Raw genomic sequence first — 26,456 nt, 5'->3', positions numbered from 1 at the left:
CTTAGTGAAAAATTGTAAAACAAGAAAATATACTTTTTCGAAAAATACACAAAAAATTACATAAGGCTTGTTTCGTCTGTGTCATCTATATCAACATTATTATTATTGGCAGTGTCATCTTTCGTAGATTCTTGAGCTTTCATCTCTGTAACAGATCTGCTTGACACTATACTCTCTGCAAATAAAGGGACATCTATTAAAAAAGAGATTGTACTGTAACTAAAAATGTCCCGATATTGAAAAAAGAATGATTTAGTGAACAGTGTTACACATTTCTACCCTCTCATGATCTATGCTTCATTTCGTTCTTTGCTTCCAAAGGATCTTTTCACAGTTTTTATGTAAAACAATGAAGTACAGGAAAATGGAATCCAACAGAATTTTAGAAATATAGTCAAATATGTTGTAAAAGATCACTGAATGAAAAATGAAAATATGTGGACTCTATTATAACAGGCTTAAAAAATGCAAGCATACGATCACACATAAAAGGAAGTATATAAGATTACGATTTGAGTCATTAAAGTTTGATAACATATTTTTTAAAGAGAGTACTTTGATTGAAATTCTTTCACCATGAAGTTATACGATTTTATCTTAGTACTACGATCTTTTTAATGAAGTGATATGGAGGTCCGATAACCTAACAACATTAATTCATTAAAATGTTAAAACATTTAATGCATAGTCTTTATCTAATATACGCCACTGCCAATTTGTACTTAGATTACTTGTATTTCTCTTTATCTTTATGCAAATCATGTATAATTACCATCATGGAAACATAAAAAATATTCAAACTAAATTTCTGCTGTGTGACCCACTATACTTTCTTATGGTTTTGTTTAAACATATTTATTTCCAAGAGTACATAACATAGATTTGTATAATTACAACAATATGATATTAAGGAAAGGATAAGAATGAAAGACATGTCTTATAAAAATTCTTCTTTATAATTATTACGGTTTATTGATATGTTTGAGGGAAAAAAAATGCCATACCTCTATATCCAACTGTGAAAACAAAAATGCATAATATGCAGATAAAAATAGTTAGATTCATTCTTTAGAAACGGTCCTTCATTTTCCTGTTCACAATAATTGTCTGTGCTCTTATAAATATATATAAATTTTCACCTCTTTTAAAATTACATTGTTGTTATGTGTTTCTAAAATTAGTATCAAACGATAATAATATTCAATGTATATTTTTCAACATTGAAATAAATAAACAATAGAAGATTATTGATTACCAGTAATTTAAACAAGTTCTTCGTCATTGTGTTCATACTATTGTAAATATAAACAAACCATATTATTCATTCATTATTCATTATTATAGGTAATAATATATATACGTATATACGGGTAGTTGATACGTTTCACATGCACTGTAATAAGAAACATGAAAAATATAATGTTTAATGTGCATGTGAAGAGATATAAATATTTCAACTGGAGTTTGTTTTAAACTGATACCAGATTTACCTGTCTAAGCAATTTATAACATTATTGTATAGATGTTTAATTTAATCATTAAAGGCAAAAATATATATTACTAGTAGCTACAACTATATTTGAGATTTTTTTTTCAGCCACCCACATCATGCCGGAATAAACTTAGATTTTCTCTTGAGTAATTTTGATCCTACTCAACCAAGACAGAGGGTTTTTGGGGGGGTTTAAACGTTGCACCGACACAAGTGTAGACCATATGGCGACTTCCTAGCTTTGATGGTGAGGAAGACTCCAGTGCCCCTCCGTGCATTATTTCATCACGAGCGGGCACCTGAGTAGAATCACCAACCTTCCATAAGCCAGCTGGAGGGTTTCCTCACATGAAGAATTCAACGCCCCGACTGAGGCTCGAACCCACATCAATGACTGGCAAGTGATTAGACGTTAGCGACCTTAACCATTTGGCCACGGAGGTCCCCGCCCCACCCCACCAAGACAGTGATAGCTAAAGTATCGACTGAATTGATCTATACTGAAATGGTAAAAAGGAATAGAAAAAAAAAACCCTATTGTAATAGATTTGACAAAGATTATGCACCTGTCAATATTTTGCCCGCCCGGGGGAGCGGCGGGCATACACGGGACTTTAGACAGAAGACCATTTCCGACAGGCGGGAATTTGACAAACATTTGATGTACCAACCAGGCTCTAGGGTGGGATTTAGACAAAAAGGTTGTCTCTAGGGTGGGGATTTAAACAACAAAATTTTTGAAATGTCAAATTCCCCTGGGTCAGCCCGCCGCCGCCCCCCCCCCCCCCCCGGACGGGCAAAATATTGACAGGTGCATTATCATGGGTAATTCTGTCTTTAGCTGAAATTAATTAGAAGTGCAAAATTGTAGTGTTATTACCTCCTTTTGCATATCTTGGTTGCCTATTAGAAATAAATGATTTCGAGGCTACATGTTGTTTTGAGACTTGCCTTTTGTATGTATGTATGTATGTATACTGCTTGACGCCCCTTTCGGGTATAACTAGCAGGTGCGCGTCTGTGCCAGAATAAAGTTAAAAGAATGACAGTAAGATGTCAAAAGGAAGATAGTGCAAGATAAAACTGTATTAACAAGAGTAAAATCAGGATAAAACAGGGTGTAGTCACTTAATAGTAGTGGGATGCGTTAACAGCATGTCTGAAATGTTCAGGATCAGGCTGATTAACGATCAGGGGTGGCAGCTGATTCCATAGGGTAACGGTGTATGGAAAGAAAGAGAACTTAAAAACATTAATGTTTGTATGGATCTGCCTAAGGGAGTGTTCGTGCATATGACGTGTTCGTCTCAATGGCTGTACTAGATACGGAGGGACTGGAATAGCTACGGAACCATGAACGATTTTGTAAAACATGAAAAGTCTAGCAATTGTCCGTCTGTCCTCGAGTGTCTGCCAACTGAGATCATTTAACATGTTTGTTACACTATCATAATATGAATATTTACCCTTTACCCACCTGGCAGCTCTTCTTTGCACCATTTCTATTTTATGTATGTTTCTTTGTGTGTGTGGTGACCATACCGTAGAGGCATACTCTAGTTGTGGCCTAACTAGAGTCTTGTAGGAGGTTTCTTTAATATTTTGGTTTTTGACCGGGAGGTTTCTGCGTAGAAAACCCAGTGATTTGTTTGCATTGTTTGTGATTCTATCTACATGTGTGTTCCAGGAGAGATCATTTGCTATATCTACCCCTAGATACTTTGCACTGGAGACCACTTCCAGGATTTGACCGTGTAAAATGTAGTTATGTGTAAATTTGGTTCAGATTGTTAGAATATCCTAATATCTATCAATACTTAGTGCAAATGTAAAACTGGAAATTCTGTCAAAATCAAAATAAATAGTTTGCTTATTTAAGTACTTTCATAGAAAAGCTGGTTAATTACAAGATTTCATAAAAATATTAAATAAGACTTTTCCAGTAGGGGCCTAAGTTTCTGTAATCGGCATTTTTGTTTCTTAGATAATATTTGAAAATATAATATAAAAATGGAAAATGTTGCTTTAACCTTTATAGCCTGCTGGCGGCAAGTGATTCTGCCTTTGCGACCAGTGCAGACCAACATCAACCGTGCAGGCTGATGATGTTCTTCACTGTTCGCTATTCAGTTCGTGAATTTTCCCCTTCGAATAACAAATGGTATTGCCCAAATTGAATGATGGACCATTCCATTTTAGAAATTTAGCGGGGTAAAGGTTAGCCTAAATGTGATTGACCGCATTTATTATAGTACCTTTCTATCTTACACTAAAAAAATAAAGGTTTGCTAATTATTATTATATCGTATTGAAAAAGTTTTTTTCTTAAGAAAGAAAACAACAGCCACATTCCTTGGAAGTGGTTAAGCTACATTTTCCATATAGATTCTTTTCTTGATGACCTTTCATTTGAAAAAAAAACGTTGTCCAAAAATGAGTTTTTAAAATTTCTTTTCATACAAGCACCTAGACTATTTAAATTGGGATATCATGAGATATGCCAGTAAGTGAAATCTTGTAAATTTCACCAATCATATGACACAAATAGACCGGGGATATCATTAGGCAAGTGCATCAAATAATGAAAGTTTTGTTAAATGCAAAAAAATATATTTATTTTCTAATATTAAATTTTGCTCTTAATATTAAAACAAGTACCTTGAGAATCATTTAACATTTTGATAAAGTTTATATAAAATACTTTAATTTCATTCTCAGAGAGAGAACAAGGGTGTGATGACAACGACACAAAAACACAGTCAGCTGAAGTTATTATCATGGCTGAAAGAAATCAATTTGACGAACAAAGTGAGGAAAATAACCAAGAAAACGTGGAAAACGCTGGTGACATCTCGGAAAATAATAACGGAAATATAGCTGAGGAATCAGAAAACCCAGAAAGGGAGATTACACAGACAGATCATCTAAATAAACGTCTTTTGTCAGCGTTTTTAGACAAGTTGAATGAAACAGGGGCAAGTAACTCTGATACAGTAGTGGAAGAGGACAACACTTGGGAAGAAGAACAACCTGGACATTGATTATTGATTAGTTTGAAGGTCATAAATAAAGTTCTTTTCAATAACAACTTGCAGGTAAATGTTCAAAGCTGTTGTACAGTGCTTTAGGGTACACCTAGTCCAAATAATTGTAGAGTGGGCAGACCAATGCTCGGCGTAAAAACTACATATTTTAAATCTAAAAACTGATTTTACATTAACTTACCGTACTTTTTTTATCGTCAGTTTGCAGAACAATCTGTGAATATTCAACCATATTGTTTACATATTTCTAGTCACACCGTGACGTAATAGGCGGGAACTGAAAATAGTACCAGTAAAACCTATACGGTTCATGCGGAAGTATACCAACGCTCGGCGTACGGCATATTAATCTGCAGGTTGTAATTTTGAACTATTTATGCATTAAAGTGAAGTATAAGACATATCTAACACAAGACATAGGTTGTATTGATTAACTGATTTTTTTTAAGTCAAAAACATGTATGTAAATGACCCCTCTCTCTATATTCTGCATATAGATATCTATAAATTGAATAAACACATTTTATACAACAATTATCTTAAGGGATTCATTTGAAGATAATTTATCACAATTCTATGAGTCTAACTTCTAGAAATCAATAACTTATGATATTTAATGATTTATATCCGTTATTTTTTGGAAATCTTTACAAAAGTGTCATTAGTCCACATAGTATATCAATTACTTGAACAGCATATGCTACAGAAAAGTGCAGTACAATTGGTCCGTATAAAATGCCATGATAAGGGTTTATAGTTTATTTAATTATAAAGAAATAAAATAATTAAAAAGAAAAATGATTTTTTTCTCCATAATTCCGCCTGCAAGCTACTTTTTTAATACCTGTTTTACCAGAAAATCTGTTTTAATGAGAGTAGAATACAAAACTGAACGGCTTTTAGCCTTGCATCGTCTGCTTTACTGTGACCACGTGACCATACCGGAAATGAACCCACTTGGATAAAATTACGCTTGATGTAAACAAACAAAAAGGGACTCACAAGAGCTGATATTTTAAATATATATTAAGAAATTCCCAGAGAAACGTGATATACGCCGAGCGTTGGTATGCGCCGAGCATTGGTCTGCCCACTCTACTTGAAGAGTTGAATATTGTTATATTTTTTTGACTTGTCGATATCCGCCAGAAAAGGTAAAGAATGTGATAGCACTGTCCTCTTCTTTGCGTAAATAACACCCAATGGAATCTATTGGACGGGAATTATGTTATAATAATGCAACGGATAAAAAAAAGAAATACATACGTAGAAAGCCTGTAATTTTTCCTTTTCAATTATGTATATATTACCGAGGCTTCTTAAGAAAAATTCAAACTATGGCAGTTAAAAAATGCCAAGGTTTAACACTAGTGTACTACATATTGGAAAATGACCGATCACCGGTAAACACATGCGCACGGTGTAGAACCATTTCGTCGTTATGGCATGAAATCACTTTTAACTTACCCTTACGGAAATATTATATAGTTTGCCGCGAACACTTGCTGCGATCATGCCATGAATATCCGGCGAACATGCCGCAAACTCTTTTGATACAATTGGTATAATTGTTCGCAGGTTGTTCGTTTGGTGTTCACTTTTCACAGGCAAATTAGTTTTGCCGCAAACTTCCCATGAACAAGTAGCTGTAAACTTCCTGCAAACAAGTTGCTGTGAACATCCCGCGAATTAGTTGCTGCGAACATGCCGCGAACTAGCTGAAAACCATCTCTACAGAAATTGTGTACAAAAAAGCATGGACAGAAAAAGTGCAAAAACAAATAAATTAATAGGAATCAGGGATATAAATTTATTGAATAAACATGAACACCGAGGTTGTAACAAAGTCAAATTGTCAATGTCTCAACTTTTTCATATAATATTTGGAGCATTAATGATAAAATATGTTTGAATTTTAACTGTTACTTGTCAGTTCAATAACAGTACATGTCTGAGTGCATGTATTCATTTCATCCAAAAAATTTTTCTTCACACTGCTTATAGGTTATATGTATCACTACAAATCTGTCATAGTTTGTACATGTTAATTATCAGACTTATGAAGCTTAGAAATTGTCAAAATATTAATAAGGTAGTTTTATATTTCTTTTTAGATAATCTGATACAGCTCTGCAAAAGGTTAAGCATATATCTATTTCATTTTCAAAATTCCTTATGTTTATTGAGATATATCAGTATAGATATTAAACATAAATTTTCTGACTTACCACATTAAAGTATATATTCCTATCAGCCTCTAAGAATCACTTATGAAAACTGTCTGTAATGCATACAGATTTCCCTCTAAACATGTCCAGAATATCTGGTTGTAATTAACTTATCAGACTCATACTGTGACCTTACAGATAATGTTACAAATTAATTGATCTACAATTACCTGCTCCTATAAAAGCTCTTCAGTAACAGTTTACCAAAGGATTATAATCTAAGTTCCTGTCGTGAACATGCCGCGATCATTGCTCTTCCTGCGAATATCCCGCGAACTAGTATGAAACCAATCGCGGCATGATCGCGGTAGCAGCGAATATCCTGCGAATTCTTCCTGCGAATAGGTATGTTCGCGGCATGTTCGCAGCATGTTCGCGGCATGTTCGCAGCTTTTTGTCCATTTCGTAAGGGTAAATAGATCAAACGAATTACGCCGGTTGGTATCGATTTTTCACGTACCGCTTTCAAACAGTGCAGATTTATTTTTAGCCCGACTATTCGAAGAATAGTCTAGCTATTCTGCTCACCCTGGCGTCGGCGTCGGCGTCACACCTTGGTTAAGTTTTTGCATGCAAGTACATACAGCCATCAATTAAAGGCATATAGCTTTGAAACTTATTTTTTTCTTTTTCTAGGTCAATTACCAACCTCTCTGGGTCAAGTCCCATAACTCTGACATGTATTTTGAGCAAATTATGGCCCCTTTTAGACTTAGAAAATTTTGGTTAAAGTTTTACTTGCAAGTTAATCTCCAAAACTAATGCAGATATTGATTTGAAACTTCACATGTGTCTTCGGGGTTATAAAACTAGTTGATAGCAGCAAGTCCCATAACTCTGACTTTCATTTTGGCCAAATTATGCCCCCTTTTGGACTTAAAAAATTCTGGTTAAAGTTTTGCGTGCAAGTACATACAGCTATTTCTAAAAGGCGTATAGATTTGAAACTTATTTTTTCTTTTTCTAGATCAATTACCAACCTCACTGGGTCAAGACCCATAACTCTGACCTGTATTTTGAGCAAATTATGCCCCCTTTTAGACTTAGAAAATTTTGGTTAAAGTTTTACATGCAAGTTACTATCTCCAAAACTAATGCAGATATTGATTTGAAACTTAACATGTGTCTTTTGGGTTATAAATCTAGTTGATAGCAGCAAGTCCCATAACTCTGACCTTCATTTTAGCCAAATTATGCCCCCTTTTGGACTTAGAAAATTCTGGTTAAAGTTTTGCGTGCAAGTACATACAGCTATTTCTAAAAGGCATATAGATTTGAAACTTATTTTTTCTTTTTCTAGATCAATTACTAACCTCACTGGATCAAGTCCCATAACTCTGGCATGTATTTTGGGCAAATTATGCCCCCTTTAAGACTTTGAAAATTCTGGTTAAAGTTTTACATGCAAGTTTCTATCTCCAAAACTAATGCAGATATTGAATTGAAACTTCACATGTGCCTTTGGGGCTTATAAAACTAGTTGATAGCAGCAAGTCCCATAACTGATATGCATTTTGGTCAAATTATTCCCCCTTTTGAACTTAAAACTCTTTTGATATTTAACCTTTTTGGGTAATATTTTCCTGCTTCTGGGACAATATTTCGAATAGTCGAGCTTGGCTGTCTTACGGACAGCTCTTGTTATTACAGGAAGCGTTTTCATTGGTCACACCCTCAGCCGCCATTGTTGGTAGACAAATCTAACCGTTAGAGGTTTAATTTTTATAAAAACAGAAAATCTTCATAAATATGTCATTTATTTACGTTTTTTCTTTACAATTTATGATTTAAAACAACAGGTAAACAGTTAAGACCGAAATTATTTCGTGACTACATACAAATCTGATTTTCCATCAATCACATTTGCCACCACAGTTTTGATTGTTTCTGGTTGAGACCTCTAGGTAGACAATGTAAAATATCAAAATGTAAAATCGGTCTACCCGAGGTCTCATTATGTAGACTAGGGTATACCTAACAAACTTTTCCTGCATTCCAGTTCAAAGTAAATAAATTCAGTGATTATTTTCTGTATTTCAGAAGGAAAATGTCATATTTTTTTCGAGACATTCAGCTTTTAATAAAAAATCATAGTTTCTTCTCTCCTTGGCATGCACTGATTTAGCGTTGTACAGGATAACACGAGTGCATGGTCTCATTCCGTCCTAACCATTGTGTCCACTCCATATAACTTAAACCCCTTGAAGTATTTTCCTGAAACTTGGGTCAAATGATCACCTCGTCAAGACGATATACAGAACTCGTGTGTAAGCCATGTCCACTCAAGGTGAAGGTCACAACTCGATGTCAAAGTTTTTGATCCTTCCATTTGGTGTCCGCCAGGGCTTCCATTAAGCGGCGTCCCGGCGTAAAATAGGCCAAAAGTTATGATCCGTACGCCAATACACAAAGTCAGAGGCGTACCAAGGACTTCGGATATTTTCAAAGGACGACAAAATCAATACACCGTGACGTAACTTCACTTGAATGACGTGATTAGCTCCGCCCCGAAATTAATCAAAGTGGTTTAACTCTTGATTGACAGCTCCGTAAAAACTGCCGGCAGTGTTTGAAGTGTGAGACTAGTGTGAAAGCATCGTGTTTGATAGAGACTGTCTGTAAATGTAAACCGTTATCCAGATCAGTTGACATGTTTAGAAGGCGCTAATTGCCGACAATAAAACATTACATGCATTTGGCTCAGATTAAGTTGGTGAAACAAGCTCCGAAGTCGGAAGACAAAGTAACTAATTGTGGAAAATATATCAAAAAACCTCAGCAATTTTCTTTTAGCAAATGACATTTCACATCCAGTTTAAACTAAAACATTTTTTCCGATCGGTAATAAATTTGCTACTTACTTTGGATTTTCGTGAATGTTAAATCCTATTTTTACAGTATTTTTTAGAGAAAAAAACAAAACATTTAATTTTTCTCCTATTAAGAACTGATATCTTTGACACATTTTGATGACACTAGCACGTGGCTTCAAAGGATGTGTCGGCAAAATTTTCCTTTATTGATTTTCTTTGATGTGGGATGAAAGTTAACTGGTTGAGTATTGCGAGGTGAATGACGTAATTTGACATAATTCTACTCCAAGTAAAATGTACTTTAGATTTTTTAAAGTGGATTTTCATTATGTAGCTGAACAACAGTAAGTCTGTTGATTTTAATAAAATGCTTGACTGTTGCTATACGTATAGTAAAACAGTAAAATATTTTTTGTTAAATAAAATGTTTTCTAATCATTCTAGTGGTCCTATTCTATTACTTTACACATTGTTCTGAACCAATTAGATATGATGATGATAGTAATGATGATGATATTGAAGGTCATTGTACAAAGTGATACTACGTAGGACTCAAAGAAAATATAAGAGGGACTCCAAAATCTGAATGTTAGGCAGTCCTGACTCCATGAAATTGAATCCTAATGGAAGCCCTGGTGTCCGCTCTGTATCACCTAACCCCTTGTAGGATTTTCAGATTCATTGATTTTGTCATACATAGACTATAAAATACATAAAAACAGTTTGAAATTTTAATATCAGTTTTACTAAAACTTCAAGATTGAATTCTGAATTCCAACTGAGACTGACCATCAATACTACATAGCCATTTGAAAATAGTTATTAACTTAAAATTTAGTTTTAAAGATGCTGTTTAGATATAACTGACAAATAAAAGTTTCATTATCAAACTCAGCAGAGACTGAAAATGTTTTGTGAACCCCTTGTCACTTAACAATATCAAAGGAATATTAACATACCTTGTAAGTTGTGTAACTTATAAATATTCCTTTAGCAGAAACAGTTTTCAGTTGTGACCATTGAGTATAGAGTTCTTTAACCCTTACCCTGCTAAACTTTGTCCATCTTTCAATTTGGACAGTACCATTAACTGTTAAAAAGGGTGCACATCAGAGATACTGACTGAATAGCAAACTGTGTAGATCTTGATCAGACTGCACGGATATGCAGGCTGATCATGATCTACACTGGTCGCAAAGGCAGAATTAAACATATCAAAAGCATTCTAAGGGTTAAAACACGAAGGTTATCCTACTGGTTCTAGCCAGTTACCGACTGTGCCTTGTAAATTGTTAAGATTTGAATCCCATTCAGAAAAACTGTTTACCATTCTGACCTCTTACTTGGATGTAGAGAGTTATCAATATATTTTGCTTGCAGAATATAAAAACTATATCATATTATGTGAATTTTATAAATGGATAGTTTTCTATTCAGATTCCTAAAGATGGCAAAACAGATGGGACAAGTTATAGTTATTGGTTTAAGCGGGTAAGTTAAACAAAAAGTATATCTTATTAATGTTTTAGCACTCTACCTAGATGTTTAAAGTATGTTGTACAAAATTTCAGTTTTGTAAGAGAATTCAGATCATTCTTAGATTAAGGTAATATATGAGCCGTGCCATGAGAAAACCAACATGCGCAGTCTGGTCAGGATCCATGCTGTTCGCTAACAGTTTCACCAATTCCAATAGGCTTTAAAAGCGAACAGCATGGATCCTGACCAGACTGCGCAGATGCGCAGGCTGGTCTGGATCCATGCCGGTCGCAAACCCACTATGTTGGTTTTCCCATGGCACAGCTCATATTTATTTTGTGGCAGAGTTGTTAAGGTTATTGGCCTTAAATCATTTGCACCTCGCTTGTGGGTTCGATCCTTGCTTGAAAGGCATGCAGCTGGCTCTTTGATAGGTGTTTCTACCCATGCACCCACCTACATGTATGTCTGAAACAAATTGCCCAGAGGGGCTCCTGGAATCTTCTTACACCATTAAAGCTGGAAAATTACCATATGACCTGGGTTGCTGTGACCCAGGGTTGGAATTTAAGCTCGGATACTCGCAAAATGCAAGTTCATTTTGAAAAGAATGCAAATACATGTTGAAAAATGCGAGTGATTTATGCCCAAGCTCGCATAATTTTTTAAATGCAAAATCTCAAGTAGAGATTACGACAGTTTTAATTTCTTTAACTTTCAGTTTTGATCTGCTGTAAATACGCATTTATTGATGATATTTCACACAGTACGCACCGATTGATGACATTTTTACATAGTGCATGGACTGTGAATTTAATTTCGCAACACAGTAACTACTGGTATGCGCCGCGCGTGCACGATATTTGACGGAAAAACCATGTTTTGTACTACATACGCTTACTGGTTGTGTTATGGAGGACAGCCTTGTTTCTGCCAAACAAAGTTGCGACTTAAGTTGATAAATTGCGAGTTGAAATTTTTATGCCCCCAGCATATACTGATGCGGGAGGCATATAGTGATTGTCCTGTCCGTCCGTTGGTCTGTTCGTTCGTTCGTCTGTCCGTACGAGGTTAACCAAATGGGACCGTTTCATCTAGCATCAATACCCCTTACTAGAATGACTTGATACTAATGCAGATGTAACCTGTGACCATTCCTCATCTTCAGACATCACCTGACCTCAGTTTGACCTTGACCTTGACCTCATTTTTGACTTAGGTTGCTTTATATGGGCCATCTCTTGGTTAAACAAATGGGACCGTTTCGTCTAGCATCAATACCCCTTACTAGAATGACATGATACTAATGCAGATGTAACCTTTGACCATTCCTCATCTTCAAACATCACCTGACGTCAGTTTGACCTTGACGTTTATTGAACGCAGCTCCATGTTTATACTTGCAAAAGTTTGCAAGTGAAAAAAGTTGTAAATTCTAACCCTGTGACCTAAAACCAAATAAAATCCATATGAATGTCAGTAAAGCTTGGATATAATGATAAGTTCATTAAAGTTGCTAGAATATGTTTTGGTTACTTCTCTGTATTATCATTTTACAGTAAATACTTTTTTTCATGTATTGATTGATATATTGTAGACTGGTCCCCTGCAAATTTCAAAAAATGAACAGCTATTTGGAACTATTATAGTTTAGAGAACCAGATTACTGATATTGCTGCTGTGCACAGTTTCTTAAAATTTAAAAATAATTGAATTCTCTACTTAGTAAGGTATTACAACCATCATTGGCAATAGTTAGAATATGTAAAGGATGAAATTGTAAATGCTTAATGTAGAGCCAAAACCAAAATCATTCGTTTTGCTTACAGGACAACAAATAGTGGCAAATCGACTCTGGCTGGACAGCTTGTGAAGAAATTGCCCAACTGCATGAAGGTATGCCAGGATACATATTTTCTGGCCCCAGATGACCCACGATTGGAGCCAATATACATTCCAGAGTTGAAACATCATAATTGGGAAGGTAAGTATTGAATATGGTTAATTATGACTTGTAACTGTTGTTGACGAAGCATTACTTTCATCAGGATTTCTGTTGGTTGAAAAACGTACAAAGTGTGACAAGTTTTATAAATTGTACTGTGCGGTGCTTTTAAACATTTTAGGATTATACAGTTGATCTTCAGTAGCACGCAACAAGATATGTTTGACAGACTCCTAAAAACAGATGAAGTTTTGTGGCATTTTTAGCTTGACTATACAAAGTATTACAGAGATCTATGGTAATTGCCTGGTATTGGCTACCACACCATGGTTTAACCATTAGCCTGTTGGCAGCAAGTGCTTCTGCCTTTGTGACCAGTGACCAGTGCAGACCAAGATCAGCCTGCACATCCGTGCCGTGCAGGCTTATGATGGTCAGCATTGTTTGCTATTCAGTCAGGTCAGTAAATTTTCAGTGAAAATACCTTCAAAAAATAAATGGTATTGCCAAAGTTGTATGGGGGTCCAGACTATTTTAAAAATTTAACAGGCTAAAGGTTAAATTGATGTACTTTTCCTGTATCTCTTTCATTAAATGATCAAGTTGCTCCATCATCAACCACATTACAAGACACAGATGCCATAACTCTATCACCAATATTTAATAAATTGCCTCCATTTTACTTAGAATTTTAGGTTTAAGCTTTGATGCACCTTCTTGTAATCACTATTGTTACGTTACTGATTTGCTTCAAACTTAAATCAGTTATTCCTCATCATAACTGTTGCACTTATATTTGATGAATTATCAGCTTGATTCTCTTAGAATTTCAGAATAAATTTTTCATGTGTTTTTACTCTATCTATGAATAATTTTTTCATGTGTTTTTACTCTATCTATGTTATAACTGAATGGATGTGCTTTAAACTTAAAATAGTTGTGCCACATCTGCACCTTCGTCATATGACACAAGGCCCATAACCCTCGTACCCATATTTCAGTTGATCTCAAGATATGAGCGGGACAGGGGATATAACAGCATGTACTATATTTCAGATGAGGGTTCTGTAAAGACAGATAAGTCGGTACATGAAGTAAAGCTGTTGATGTCTGAAAATGAGCAGGACAGGGGAGATAATAACATGTTCTAAACTTTAGGGATAAATGAGATTATAAATGAATGAAAACAGATGAGGTCTAGATTTGAGCGGGACAGGGGATATAATATCATGTGCTTATTTTCAGATTACAGATCTTTAGAGATGGACAAGATGGTAAATGAAGTAAAACAGTTGAAGTCTAGATATGAGCAGGACAGGGGAGATAACAACATGTTCCTTATTGTGGAAGGGTTCTCTGTCTTTGGCTGGAGGTATGAATTAAACAGAATGACTTTTTGGGAAAAGGAAGTTACATATAACTATTATTAATGGAGCAGCTGCAGTTTTATACTTGTAACATGCAGGAGTTACTTCTTTTAAAGTTTATTAATGCCCCGCCACAAGTGGTGTGGGATTATAGGAATTGGTCTGTCCTTACGTAACAATTGTATCCGCTCCATAAAACTTAAACCTCTTAAAGGATTTTCATGAAACTTGGGTCGAATGATCACCTCATCAAGGTGATATGCAGAACTGATTAGTCAGTCATGTTGGCTCAAGGTCAAGGTCACAACTTGGGGTCAAAGGTTTGATTCTTCGATTTTTTGTCCACTCTGTATCTCCTTAATCCATTAAAGGATTTTAATATGACTTGACTGTAATATTCCCCTTTTCAAGATTATGTGCAGAATACATCCAGTTATATATCATAATCAGTTTAATATATCAGGCATTTCTTAAGCATATGCATCTAGGGATTTGGTAATTCATACCCATAACATGTCTAATCATGTCATAGTTAGAACCTTCTACATTTGTCGCCAGCAAGAGAAATGACAGTATAATTTTATGGTCCAAGGATTGGTTTCCAATTTTTCTCAGTCCCTCTAGAAATTTGAATTTGGAAGGTGAGTATGTCATTAATAACTTGCATTTTTGGGTTGAGTGGAGGGGGTGGAATGTGTATTTGACCTGACTTTTCAGTGGATGGAGAATCAGAATTGTGTTCAGAGTCGCTGCGATTTAGTCTCGGTTTGGCTGTAAAAATATCTTAAGCTGCATAAAACTTGTGGATACAGCACACTTATTAATACATGTAGTTGTATAATGAATGGTGCACAATATTGTAGCAACAATGTATCGTGATAGAAAGGTATATAAAAGTACATTTTAAAAATGGCAATGTTACATGTAGTTTCACTCTTTTTTTTTTGGAGCAAAAATAGTCTTATTCGCTAATTAACACCACAGGGGGCTTTACTACATTTTGCAAAATGGATGCATTTATTAAAGAAACTAACCCACAAATTTTAGGTGAAAAATAATTTCTCACAAAAATCCATAAAAAAGTGAGTGCTCTGAAAGTGACTAGTGGTACATATTTTAACTTGCTGACAAAAGACTTTTGCAAGATATTCTTTTAAATAACAAAAAATTGTGCAGAAAGTAGTAAATCATTGCAACCCTTTTAAAATAATGCAGAGAACTTGCATTCGTCATGCATTTTTACCAATATCTAACTTTTATTTGCACCCATTTTATCATTTTTTAGTGTCATATAAACATTATAAACATTCAATGTCAAACTTGGTGGAAATGAATATGTTGACAAATTTCACCCAAACAATGGGCTAGTAGCCTTAAGGCCCTAAAATGTTTTTTTATGCCCCCCGAAGGGAGGCATATTAGTTTTCAACTGTCCGTCTGTTCGTTCGTCACAACATTAACTTTTTGCATAAAGGCACTATACTCGCGAATCACTACACCCAAGACCTTCAAACATCACATGCTGATAGTACTTATTGAGTACACGACCCCTACTGACTTTGGGGTCAACAGGTCAAAGGTCAAGGTCACCAGGTCAAAGATCAAGGCGCTGCGGGAGCATTTGTCACCATTAGTGACAGCTTTTGTTAGTTTATACAGACTATTAATGTAACTGCTCATGAATGAACTTTTTATAGCACTTCCTTGGTGCTTGTTTTCACTTATGACCGATTCCATTAACTTAAAAAAAACCCAATGTCTTGTTATTTAAACAGTTCCTTTCCTGACATTGTTCATAGTAATATTTAAGTAGATGTTATCGTTTAACTTCATTGTTTCATTTCAGCCCATTAGCCAAACTATTTGATATGAAATACTTCTTATCAGTGGACAGGGATGTTTGCTTTGAAAGACGGAAGTGAGTAGTTTTTGTGGATGTTTAACCCTTATCATGCTGGACTCGATTGAGTCTGTCTTTGCGACCAGTGTAGATCATGATCAGCCTGCACATCCATGCAGTCTGATCATGACCTGCACTGTTCGCCACTCAGTATCTTTTTTGGTAAGCACCCCTTTTAACAGTTAATAGTATTGTCCAAATTGAAAGAGGGACTAGTTCATTTTAGAAATTCAGCAGGATAAGGGTTAGAGAACCTGTAATGACAGTGAGCAATAATGTATTCTCTGTATGTACTGTTTTAGTACTTCCTAGAGTAGAGCTTTGGTCTATGGATCACGGGGTCATGAGTTCGATCCTCGGGCGCGGTGTATGTTCTCCGTGACTATTTGATAATCGACATTGTGTCTGAAATCATTAGTCCTCCACCTCTGATTCATGTGGGGAAGTTGGCAGTTACTTGCGGAGAACAGGTTTGTACTGGTACAGAATCCAGGAACGCTGGTTAGGTTAACTGCCCGCCGTTACATGACTGAAATACTGTTGAAAAAATGGCGTTAAACCCAAAACAAACAAACAAAGTACTTCCTAGAGGTTTTGAAAGTAATGTGCTCTTTGAGCTACTTTAAATCAGAAAAGTCCAACTGCTGAACAAGAATGTATAATCAAATGGAAATTGCCTAGTGTCATTATGAGTTTACTAACTTAATCTTTACCCTGCTGAATTTCTAAAAAGGACTGGTCCATTATTCGGTTTTGGCAGTACCATTTATTATTTGAAGGGGTGTTCACTGAAAATTTACTGACTCACTGTATAGTGAACAGTGCTGGCCATGATCAGCCTGCATGGCTAAATAGTAAAACTTGATTTGTACTAAGATAACTGACTGTGTCCTGGATTGCTGATAAGTACTTGCACCCAAGTAAGGGATTTTGAGCACTACAGTAATACCTGCTTCCGCCAGGATTTTAGGGGCTTGCATAGGTTGTCGCTGACTTGAATCACTGTCCCTCACTGTTGTGAGTTTAAGCTTCGCTTGGAGTGTAGAATTCTTCATGTGATGGAACCATCCAGCTGGTTTGAGAGAAAAAAAGTTCGAACATCACCAAATCATAGAAAGAAAGAATTGTTTTACATGAAAATTTAAAAGCATATAAAACATTTCTATTTTGCTACAGAAACATTGTCAATTTGCTCATATATATATTGAATTCCAGAAAGGGACTGCATGAAGGGGTCACACTTCTAAACAGTTCAATGCCTTTAAAAACTCACCATTTTAAAAAAGCTGTTACATGTCTTTGTTCTGCAACAATGTACCAGAGTTTAAACTTTACATAACTAGGTTAAACATTGTTTTTGACAATTGAATACTTTTATGTCTTTACAAATGACATTCTTTTTAGCTCGTCTGAATTTTTGGGGGGAAAAATGATGAGTTATTGTCATCACTTGATCGGCATTGGCATTGCCTGGTTAAGTTTTATGTTTAGGTCAGCTTTTCTCCTAAACTGTCTAAGCTATTGCTTTGAAACTTGCAATACTTGTTCACCATTCATAGCTGACTCTGTACAGCATTAAACATAACTCCATCTTTTGCAAGAATTATGAGCCCTTTGGTCTTAGAAAATATCATTTCTTCGTTAAGTCTTATGTTTAGGTCAACTTTTCTCCTAACCTATGAAAGCTATTGCTTTGAAACTTGCAACACTTATTCACCATCATAAGCTGACTCTGTACTACAAGAAACATAACTCCATCCTGCTTTTTGCAAGAATTATGGCCCCTTTTGGACTTAGAAAATCAGATTTCTTGGTTAAGTTTTGTGTTTAGGTCAGCTTTTCTCATAAACTATCAAAGCTATTGCTTTGAAACTTGCAATACTTGTTCACCATTATAAGCTGACTCTGTACAGCAAGAAACATAACTCCATCCTGCTTTTTGCAAGAATTATGGCCCCTTTTGGACTTAGAAAATCAGATTTCTTGATTAAGTTTTGTGTTTAGCTCAGCTTATCTCTTTAACTGTCAAAGCTATTGTTTTAAAGCTCAGAGAAGTTATTTGCCATTAAAGACTGACTCTGCACAATAAGTACTGTAACTCTGCATTGCTTTTTGCAAGAATTATGGCCCTTTTGGCACTTAGAAAATCATGGGTAGGACAATATTTCTATTATATAGAGACAAAAAAATTAGATCAGCGCCTACACCTTGTTTCAAAGGGGACAACTCTTAGAATATTTTATAAATCCAATTCTATGGGACAGAACGGTAAAAGTGTATTGGAAGATAGGTGGTTTTTAAAGATGTTGTACGTTTACTAAATATTTCTGTGGTTTTGTGATATACTGCTAAACCTTAAGGAAGGTCAGTTGTTCTACCGAGTGCCCGCCCCTTCCGTTAGAAAAAGACACATTTATGTCTCTGCATTTCTGTTTTGATTCGCATATTATACATTTAATGATATGATTTCAATTTGATTTTTAGCTCACCTGAGCAATGCTCAGGTGAGTTTTTCTGATCGCTCGATGTCCGGCGTCCGTCGTCTGTCGTCTCCGTCGTCTGTCAACATTTAGCTTGTGTATGCGATAGAGGCTGTATTTTTCAGTTAATCTTCATGAATATTGGTCAGAATGATAACCTTGATGAAATCTAGGCCGAGTTCGAAAATGGGTCATCTCAGGTCAAAAACTAGGTCACTAGGTCAAATCAAAGAAAAACCTTGTGTATGCGATAGAGGCGGTATTTTTCAATTAATCTTCATGAATATTGGTCAGAATGATAACCTTGATGAAATCTAAGCCGAGTTCGAAAATGGGTCATCTCGGGTCAAAAACTAGGTCACTAGGTCAAATCAAAGAAAAACCTTGTGTATGCGATAGAGGCTGTATTTTTCAATTCTTCTTCATGAATATTGGTCAGAATGATAACCTTGATGAAATCTAGGCCGAGTTCGAAAATGGGTCATCTCGGGTCAAAAACTAGGTCACTAGGTCAAATCAAAGAAAAGCCTTATGTATGCAATAGAGGCTGTATTTTTCAATTGATCTTCATGAATTTTGGTCAGAATGATTGCCTTGGTGAAATCTAGGCCGAGTTCGAAAATGGGTCATCTCGGGTCAAAAACTAGGTCACTAGGTCAAATCAAAGAAAAACCTTGTGTATGCGATAGAGGCGGTATTTTTCAATTGATCTTCATGAATTTTTGTCAGAATGATTACCTTGATGAAATCTAGGCTGAGTTCGAAAATGGGTCATCTCGGTTCAAAAACTAGGTCACTAGGTCATATCACGTAAAAACCTTGTGTATGCGATAGAGGCTGTATTTTTCAATTGATCTTCACGAATTTTGGTCAGAATGATACCCTTGATGAAATTTAGACCAAGTTCGAAAATGGGTCATCTGGGGTCAAAAACTAGGTCACTAGGTCAAATCAAAGAAAAACCTTGTGTATGCAATAGAGGCGGTATTTTTCAACTGATCTTCATGAAGTTTAGCCAGAATGATTACCTTGATAAAATCTAGGCCGAGTTCGAAAATGGGTCATCTGGGGTCAAAAACTAGGTCACTAGGTCAAATTGAAGAAAAACATTGTGTATGCAATAGAGGATGTATTTTTCAATTGATCTTCATGAAATTTGGTCCGTGTGATTGCGTTGATGAAATCTAGGCCGATTTTGAATATGGGTTATCTGAGGTCAAAAACTAGGTCACTAAGTCAAATTAAAGAAAAATCTTGTGTATGCGATAGAGACTGTTTTTTTCAATTTATTTTTATGAAATTCGGTCAGGTTGATTGCCTTAATGAAATCTAGGTCGAATTTGAATATGGGTCATCTGAGGTCAAAAACTAGGTCACTTGGTCAAATCAAAGAAAAAACTTCTGTATGTGATAGAGGCTGTATTTTTCAGTTGAACTTCATGAATTTTGGTCAGAATGATTGCCTTGATAAAATCTAGGTCGAGTTTGAACATGGGTCATCTAGGGTCAAAAACTAGGTCATATCTTAGAAAATGCTTGTTTTATCGCAAGAGACCAATTTTTTGGTCCAATCTTAATGAAAATTGGTCAGAATATTTGTTTCCATGAAATCACTAGGTCAAACATGTTTTACACTGTTACGGAGTGTTTCTTAGGTGAGCGACCTAGGGCCATCTTGGCCCTCTTGTTTGATTATAGATATCGTGATTATAACCCACCAGACAAACCAGGCTACTTTGAACAAGTTGTGTGGCCAATGCATCTTAAACATTTAAACAGCATAAAGGATCAAGAAGATATAGGTAAGGAGCATTTTCATTGGTTTCATTATGAGGGCTTCTTTAGCTTATCAGGCTCCAGCGGACCAAGGTGAGCACAGGGGTTCAGCTTGATTGTGAAGAAAAAGGGATCCGGACCTCTGCCTTTTGAGACATTTGCCTTCTAATGAAAAAGTTGACCTGAACATTTGACCCGTAATAATGGTATACATGTATGCAACATTTGAGACTACAAAGCTATGTTGAGGGACAGTGTATAAGGTTGCGTATCTATTTTGACATTGTACTTAATTATGCCCCCAAAGGGAGGAATATTAGTTTTCAACTGTCCGTCCGTTTGTCACAACGTTAACTTTTTGCATGAAGGCAACGTTAACTTTTTGCATGAAGGCACTTTACTCGCAAACCACAGCACCTAGGACCTTCAAAACTTCACATGCTGATAGTACTTACTGAGTACACGACCCCTACTGACTTTGGGGTCACCAGATCAAAGGTCAAGGTGCTGCGGGGGCATTTGTCACCATTAGTGACAGCTCTTGTTGCATACAAATTTCTGCCATTTTAAGTACTTATAAATTACAGCAGCTTTTATAATTTTGACCCTTAGTGTGACACAGTTATAAAAGTACTATTATAAAATTCTTTTTATTGACAAGCCTTTGAATAGTTGAGCGCGTAGGCTTTAGACAGCTCTTGTTTCAGTATGAGGCAATGTTTATGGGGACAAATGTCCTACACTGGAAAATAACATTTAGGTCATTATTGGTGTTATATGCATAGATACATACCCACTATATTTGGGTTGAGAGGCTGACAAATAAATCATAGTTTACTGCTCTTAAAACTGTTTTAATTTCAAAAAAATATGATTTCAAAAACTTGTTTTATTCATTACACAAGCTTTCTACTATAGTAAATTAGGTATATAAGTTAGCTGTTACTTTAAGCTGACCTGAAACGAAGGTTTGCGCTATTCTATAGTTTTCAGAAACAAAGGTTTGATGGTCCTTGTTCAGGAATTTGTACTTATTCCAAACCACCCCTGGAAGAGATTCTTATGATTTTTAAAGTTGTACCTTGATTGTATTAACTGTGATATTACAGTATGTTGAACAAGAGACAAATAAATAATTTTCTATGCAAGTTCCAAATTGTCAGATATTAAAACTTACCAAGTCAAAAGGTTAAGACCCCTTTTCAGGTGAGCAACTTAATTTCATTTTTACAATGTAGCTCTAGTTTTTAGCTCAACTGAGCAATGCTCATGTGAGTTATTGTGAACGCTTGATATCCAGCGTCTGTCTGTCTGTCGTCTGTCAACATTTAGCTTGTGTATGCGATAGAGGCTGTATTTTTCAACTGATCTTCATGAAATTTTTTCAGAATGATTACCTTGATGAAATCTAGGCTTTGATCAAAAATGGGTCATCTTGGGTCAAAAACTAGGTCACTAGATTAAATCAAAGAAAAACCTTTTGTATGCGATAGAGGCTTTATTAGCTCACGTGAGCACAAAGTGCTCAAACTAGAGCTTTTGTGATCACCCTGTGTCCGTCTTCCGTCGTCATCTGTCCGTCCGTCGTCGGCGTCTTCAACAATTTTACTGTTAACACTCTAGAGGTCACAATTTTGGCCCAGTCTTAATGAAACTTGGTCAGAATGTTAATCTTGATGATCCTTAGGTCAAGATCAAGTCTAGGTTATGCTAGATCACCAGGTCAAATCAAAGGAAAAGCTAGTTAACACTCCTGAGGCCACATTTATGACCATATCTTAATGAAGCTTTGTCAGAGTGTTAATCTTGATGATCCTTAGGTCAAGATCAAGTCTAGGTTATGCTAGATCACCAGGTCAAATCAAAGGAAAAGCTAGTTGACACTCCTGAGGCCACATTTATGACCATATCTTAATGAAGCTTTGTCAGAGTGTTAATCTTGGTGATCTTTAGGTCAAATTTAAATCTGGGTCTGGTGGGGTGATAAAATTAGGTCACTAGGTCAAATCAAAGGAAAAGCTTGTAACACTGTGGAGGCCACATTTATGACTGTATCTTCATGAAACTTAGTCAGAATGTTAATCTTGATGATCTTTAGGTCAGGTTCGAATCTGGGTCATGTGGGGTCAAAAACTAGGTCACCGGGTCAAATCAAAGGAAAAGCTAGTTAACGCTCCTGGGGCCACATTTATGACCATCTCTTAATGAAACTTAGTCAGAATGTTAATCTTTATGATCTTTAGGTTGAATTCAGATCTGGGTCAGGTGGGGTGAAAAACTAGGTCACAAGGTCAAATCAAAGGAAAAAGCTTGTTAACACTCTAGAGGCCACATTTATGACTGTATCTTCATGAAACTTAGCCAGAATGTTAATCTTGATGATCTTTAGGTCAAGTGTGAATCTTGGTCATGTGGGGACAAAAACTAGGTCACCGGGTCAAATCAAAGGAAAAGCTAGTTAACACTCTAGAGGCCACATTTATGACCATCTCTTAATGAAACTTAGTCAGAATGTTAATCTTGATGATCTTTAGGTCAGGTTCGAATCTGGGTCATGTGGGATCAAAAACTAGGTCACCGGGTCAAATCAAAGGAAAAGCTTGTTAACACTCTAGAGGCCATATTTATGACTGTATCTTCATGAAACTTAGTCAGAATGTTAATCTTGATGATCTTTAGGTCAAGTGTGCATCTAGGTCATATGGGGTCAAAAACTAGTTCACTGGGTCAAATCAAAGGAAAAGTTAGTTAACACTTTAGAGGCCACATCTATGACCAGTCAGTAGGTCATGTGAGTGATACAGGGCCTTCATGGCTCCCTTATTCAATTGATCTTCCATGAAGTTTGATCAGAATGATTGCCTTGGGGAAATCTAGGTCAAGTTCGAATATGGGTCATCTGGGGTCAAAAGGTAGGTCACTAGGTCAAATCAAAGAAAAACCTTGTGTATGCAATAGGGACTGCATTTTAAACCGGATCTTCATGAATTTTGATAAGAATGTTTGAATGAAATCTAGGTGAAGTTTGAAGATGAAAACTGAATATCAAAAACTAGGTCACTCGGTCAAATTAAAGCCCAATAGGGGCTGCATTTTACACTGGATATTCATAAAATTTAGTCAGAAGCCTTGATGAAATCTAGGTGAAGTTAGAATATGGATCATCTGTTTTAAAAAACTAGGTCATTAGGTCAAGTCAAAGAAAACTGTGTTTGCAATAGAGACTGTATTTTTCAATTGATCTTCAAGGTCAAGTTTGAATATGGGTCATCTGAGGTCAAAAACTAGGTCGCTAGGACAAATCAAAGAAAAACGTTTTGTATGCGATAGAGGCTGTATTTTCAATTAAGGTTGATGAAATTTGTTCAGAATGATTGCCTTGATCAAATCAGGTCAAGTTCAGATGTAGTCATTTTGGCTCAAAAACTAGGTCACTAGGTCAAATTGAAGAAAATACTTGTTTGCACTTAAGAGGACACATCTTTGGTCCAATTTTAATGAAAATTGGTGAGAATGTTTGCTTTCATGAAATCAGTAGGTCAAACATGTTTACACTGTTGTGGTGTGTTTCTCAAAAGAAAAAAAAAACACTAAAGAAAAAAAAAAGATAAATTAAACTTGGACAGAAGCATTCTGTGGATAATTAATTTTGCATATATTTTTATCTTTCAGTTTATTTGGATGGAAATGAGACGACTTCTTTGGACAAAAATGTTTCCAGAATATTGTCGGACATTTCCAGGTTGACATGTAGTGAAAATATAACACCTTCAAATCTGTGATATAAAAATTATTCTGTGAATTGACAAATCAGGTTTGGTTGTGTTCAAATGGTTTTGAAATAACCTAGAAATCAGTTATATGGGCATTGTAAACTTTTTTTCTCAAACAATTTGTGTTTTACTCTGTGAGACTGAACTTACAGGATAACCACCAAGCGAAAACCCAAACTCTGTTTACTGTGCTAAAATAAGATTAGTGCTTGTCTTAATATGCTCATTGATATTTGGTTGGGATCCAGCAAAACATGATAAATTTGTAAGATATGACATAGTTTCTTCTTGTTATATAGAAGAAAGAATGAACTTTTAAAGACCATGGCTTCAGTCTTGTGAGTAGCGTCAAAGAGAGACAATGATTACTTTTGTGATGGGACCTGTCTAAATATGTTGCTACACTTGTTTATTGTTTAAATATTGTATCATTGATGATTTCACTCTTTTTAAGTGAATTTGTCAATATTTGTTAAAATTGATATTGAGCATTATTGAAATGACATAATTGTTATGCTATCTTACTTTGGCTTTTGCCATGAGATACAGTGTAGGTTTCCTATTTCTGGTGAAGAAAATCGAGATGACGGACAGTGTCAACGTCAGTGTAGCATTACCATCTTCTTCAAGCTTGTTTACTTTAAAAGTAATACTGTAAAATCATTTAATTTCGTGGGCATGAAATTTCGTGGTTTTGGTCAAAACGGCAATTTCGTGGGAATATGAATTAGTGGATTTCAACTTTTGAACATAAAATAAATGGGAATTTTGTTTGTTCGTTGGGATTAAATTTCGTGGATTGACTCTACAACAAAATCCACGAAAATTAGTCCCCCACGAAAATTAATAATTTCACAGTAACTGTTAAAACTAGAGCGAATACATGTGCACAGTAAAAAAAACTTGATGAGACAAGCAGTCAAAAGGTTGATAAATGGCTGTAGTGTTCCTTCTGGACAAAATGGGGCACTTAGTGCAATAATGGTTGGAGGGGTCATTGTGAAACATGGGTAAGCCATTATAGCCAGGATTGATGTCAGATGCAGGGACATTTCACTGAGGACCAGAAGTGTGTAATTAACATGACATTTGCTGATGTGCCAATCTCTTGAGCATGTCAGGTATTTATGTAATTTTAATGTAAACTTGTTACTAGTTGTAGTAAGGTATATAATAACATTTTTGCAGTACTATATGTTTAACTCTGGGATAGGAAGAATTTACTTGTCAAATAACCAAGGCTTTCAAGTGGCTTGTCGCCGGATTTATCAGAGTTCAGATGCACAGGAAATGCACCTCAAGGGAGTTAACTTGTGAGATTTGTTATATATATATATATATATGGTCCATAATTTTATTAAAATTTTGCCACAATTACAATGAATGAACATCTGTGTTTGTTATTCCCTTTGCACTTAGACCTATTGTGACATCATTATGTCTTCCACACCACTTTGTTGATATTGATTTTCTCTTGTGTTTGTGTGTGTCCGTCAGTCAGTCTGTCTGTTACAGATCTTGTCCGCACTCTAAGTCGAACATTTCTTATTCGATCTTCACCAAACATGAACAAAATGAGTTTGCCAATAAGTCATTGACTTAAGTTCGATAACTAGCCAATAAGTTCTTGACCAAGTTCAGTTACTAGCCAAATCAGCCTAGGCAGTTCATAATTATAGCCCTTGAATTACTGATAGGCTTCTCACTACAAAACTTATACAATAGGCCGTTTACTTCAAAACTTACTCCAAATTTATTTAAAGTATATTTTTGGTGAGTAAACAGTATATAAAGACAGACTTACTATTCAGATGATTAGGCAGTTGTGGGAGACATGCACTTTTGTCAAAAGCAGCTCTAGTTAACAATTGTTGGGGACTTATTTTCGTGGATTTCATGGTTGAGTTTAGCAATAAAGTTCGATAATTTTTTCTTCAAAGACTCATTTTGAATGTTTCATAATCCCTATGAAAAACTGTAAAATTATTGCATTTCATGGGCATAAAATTTAGCAATTTTCGTTAAAAGGAGATATGAATTTGTGGATTTCAAAATAAAATAAATGTGAGTTTCACTTTCTTAAGGATTTCATTTTGAGGATTGACCCAGCCATGAAATTCATGGCGATTAGTCCACCATAAAAATAAATGATTTCACAG

General features: G+C 35.6%; 1 protein-coding gene across 2 annotated transcripts; it reads left to right on the top strand.

Moving 5' to 3' along the window:
* Positions 1-4,411: 4,411 nt before the first annotated feature.
* Positions 4,412-25,685, top strand: LOC123566651 (nicotinamide riboside kinase 1-like). 2 transcript variants are annotated; one of them, XM_045360940.2, is made up of 7 exons: positions 4,412-4,551; positions 11,015-11,068; positions 12,886-13,040; positions 14,247-14,373; positions 16,215-16,286; positions 20,447-20,550; positions 24,197-25,685. In XM_045360940.2, the coding sequence occupies exons 2-7, from the start codon at positions 11,025-11,027 to the stop codon at positions 24,304-24,306; spliced, it is 612 nt and encodes a 203-aa protein (XP_045216875.2). In that variant the 5' UTR covers positions 4,412-4,551; positions 11,015-11,024; the 3' UTR covers positions 24,307-25,685. The 2 variants fall into 2 exon arrangements, with proteins under 2 accessions (XP_045216875.2, XP_045216874.2); XM_045360939.2 differs by having other exon boundaries at positions 4,447-4,587.
* The last annotated feature ends 771 nt before the right edge of the window (positions 25,686-26,456 follow it).

This window comes from Mercenaria mercenaria, chromosome 8 (assembly GCF_021730395.1).
Source record: "Mercenaria mercenaria strain notata chromosome 8, MADL_Memer_1, whole genome shotgun sequence".
Taxonomy (NCBI): domain Eukaryota; kingdom Metazoa; phylum Mollusca; class Bivalvia; order Venerida; family Veneridae; genus Mercenaria; species Mercenaria mercenaria.
Note: the sequence above shows the minus strand (reverse complement) of the source record. Positions and strands in the feature narration are given on the sequence as shown.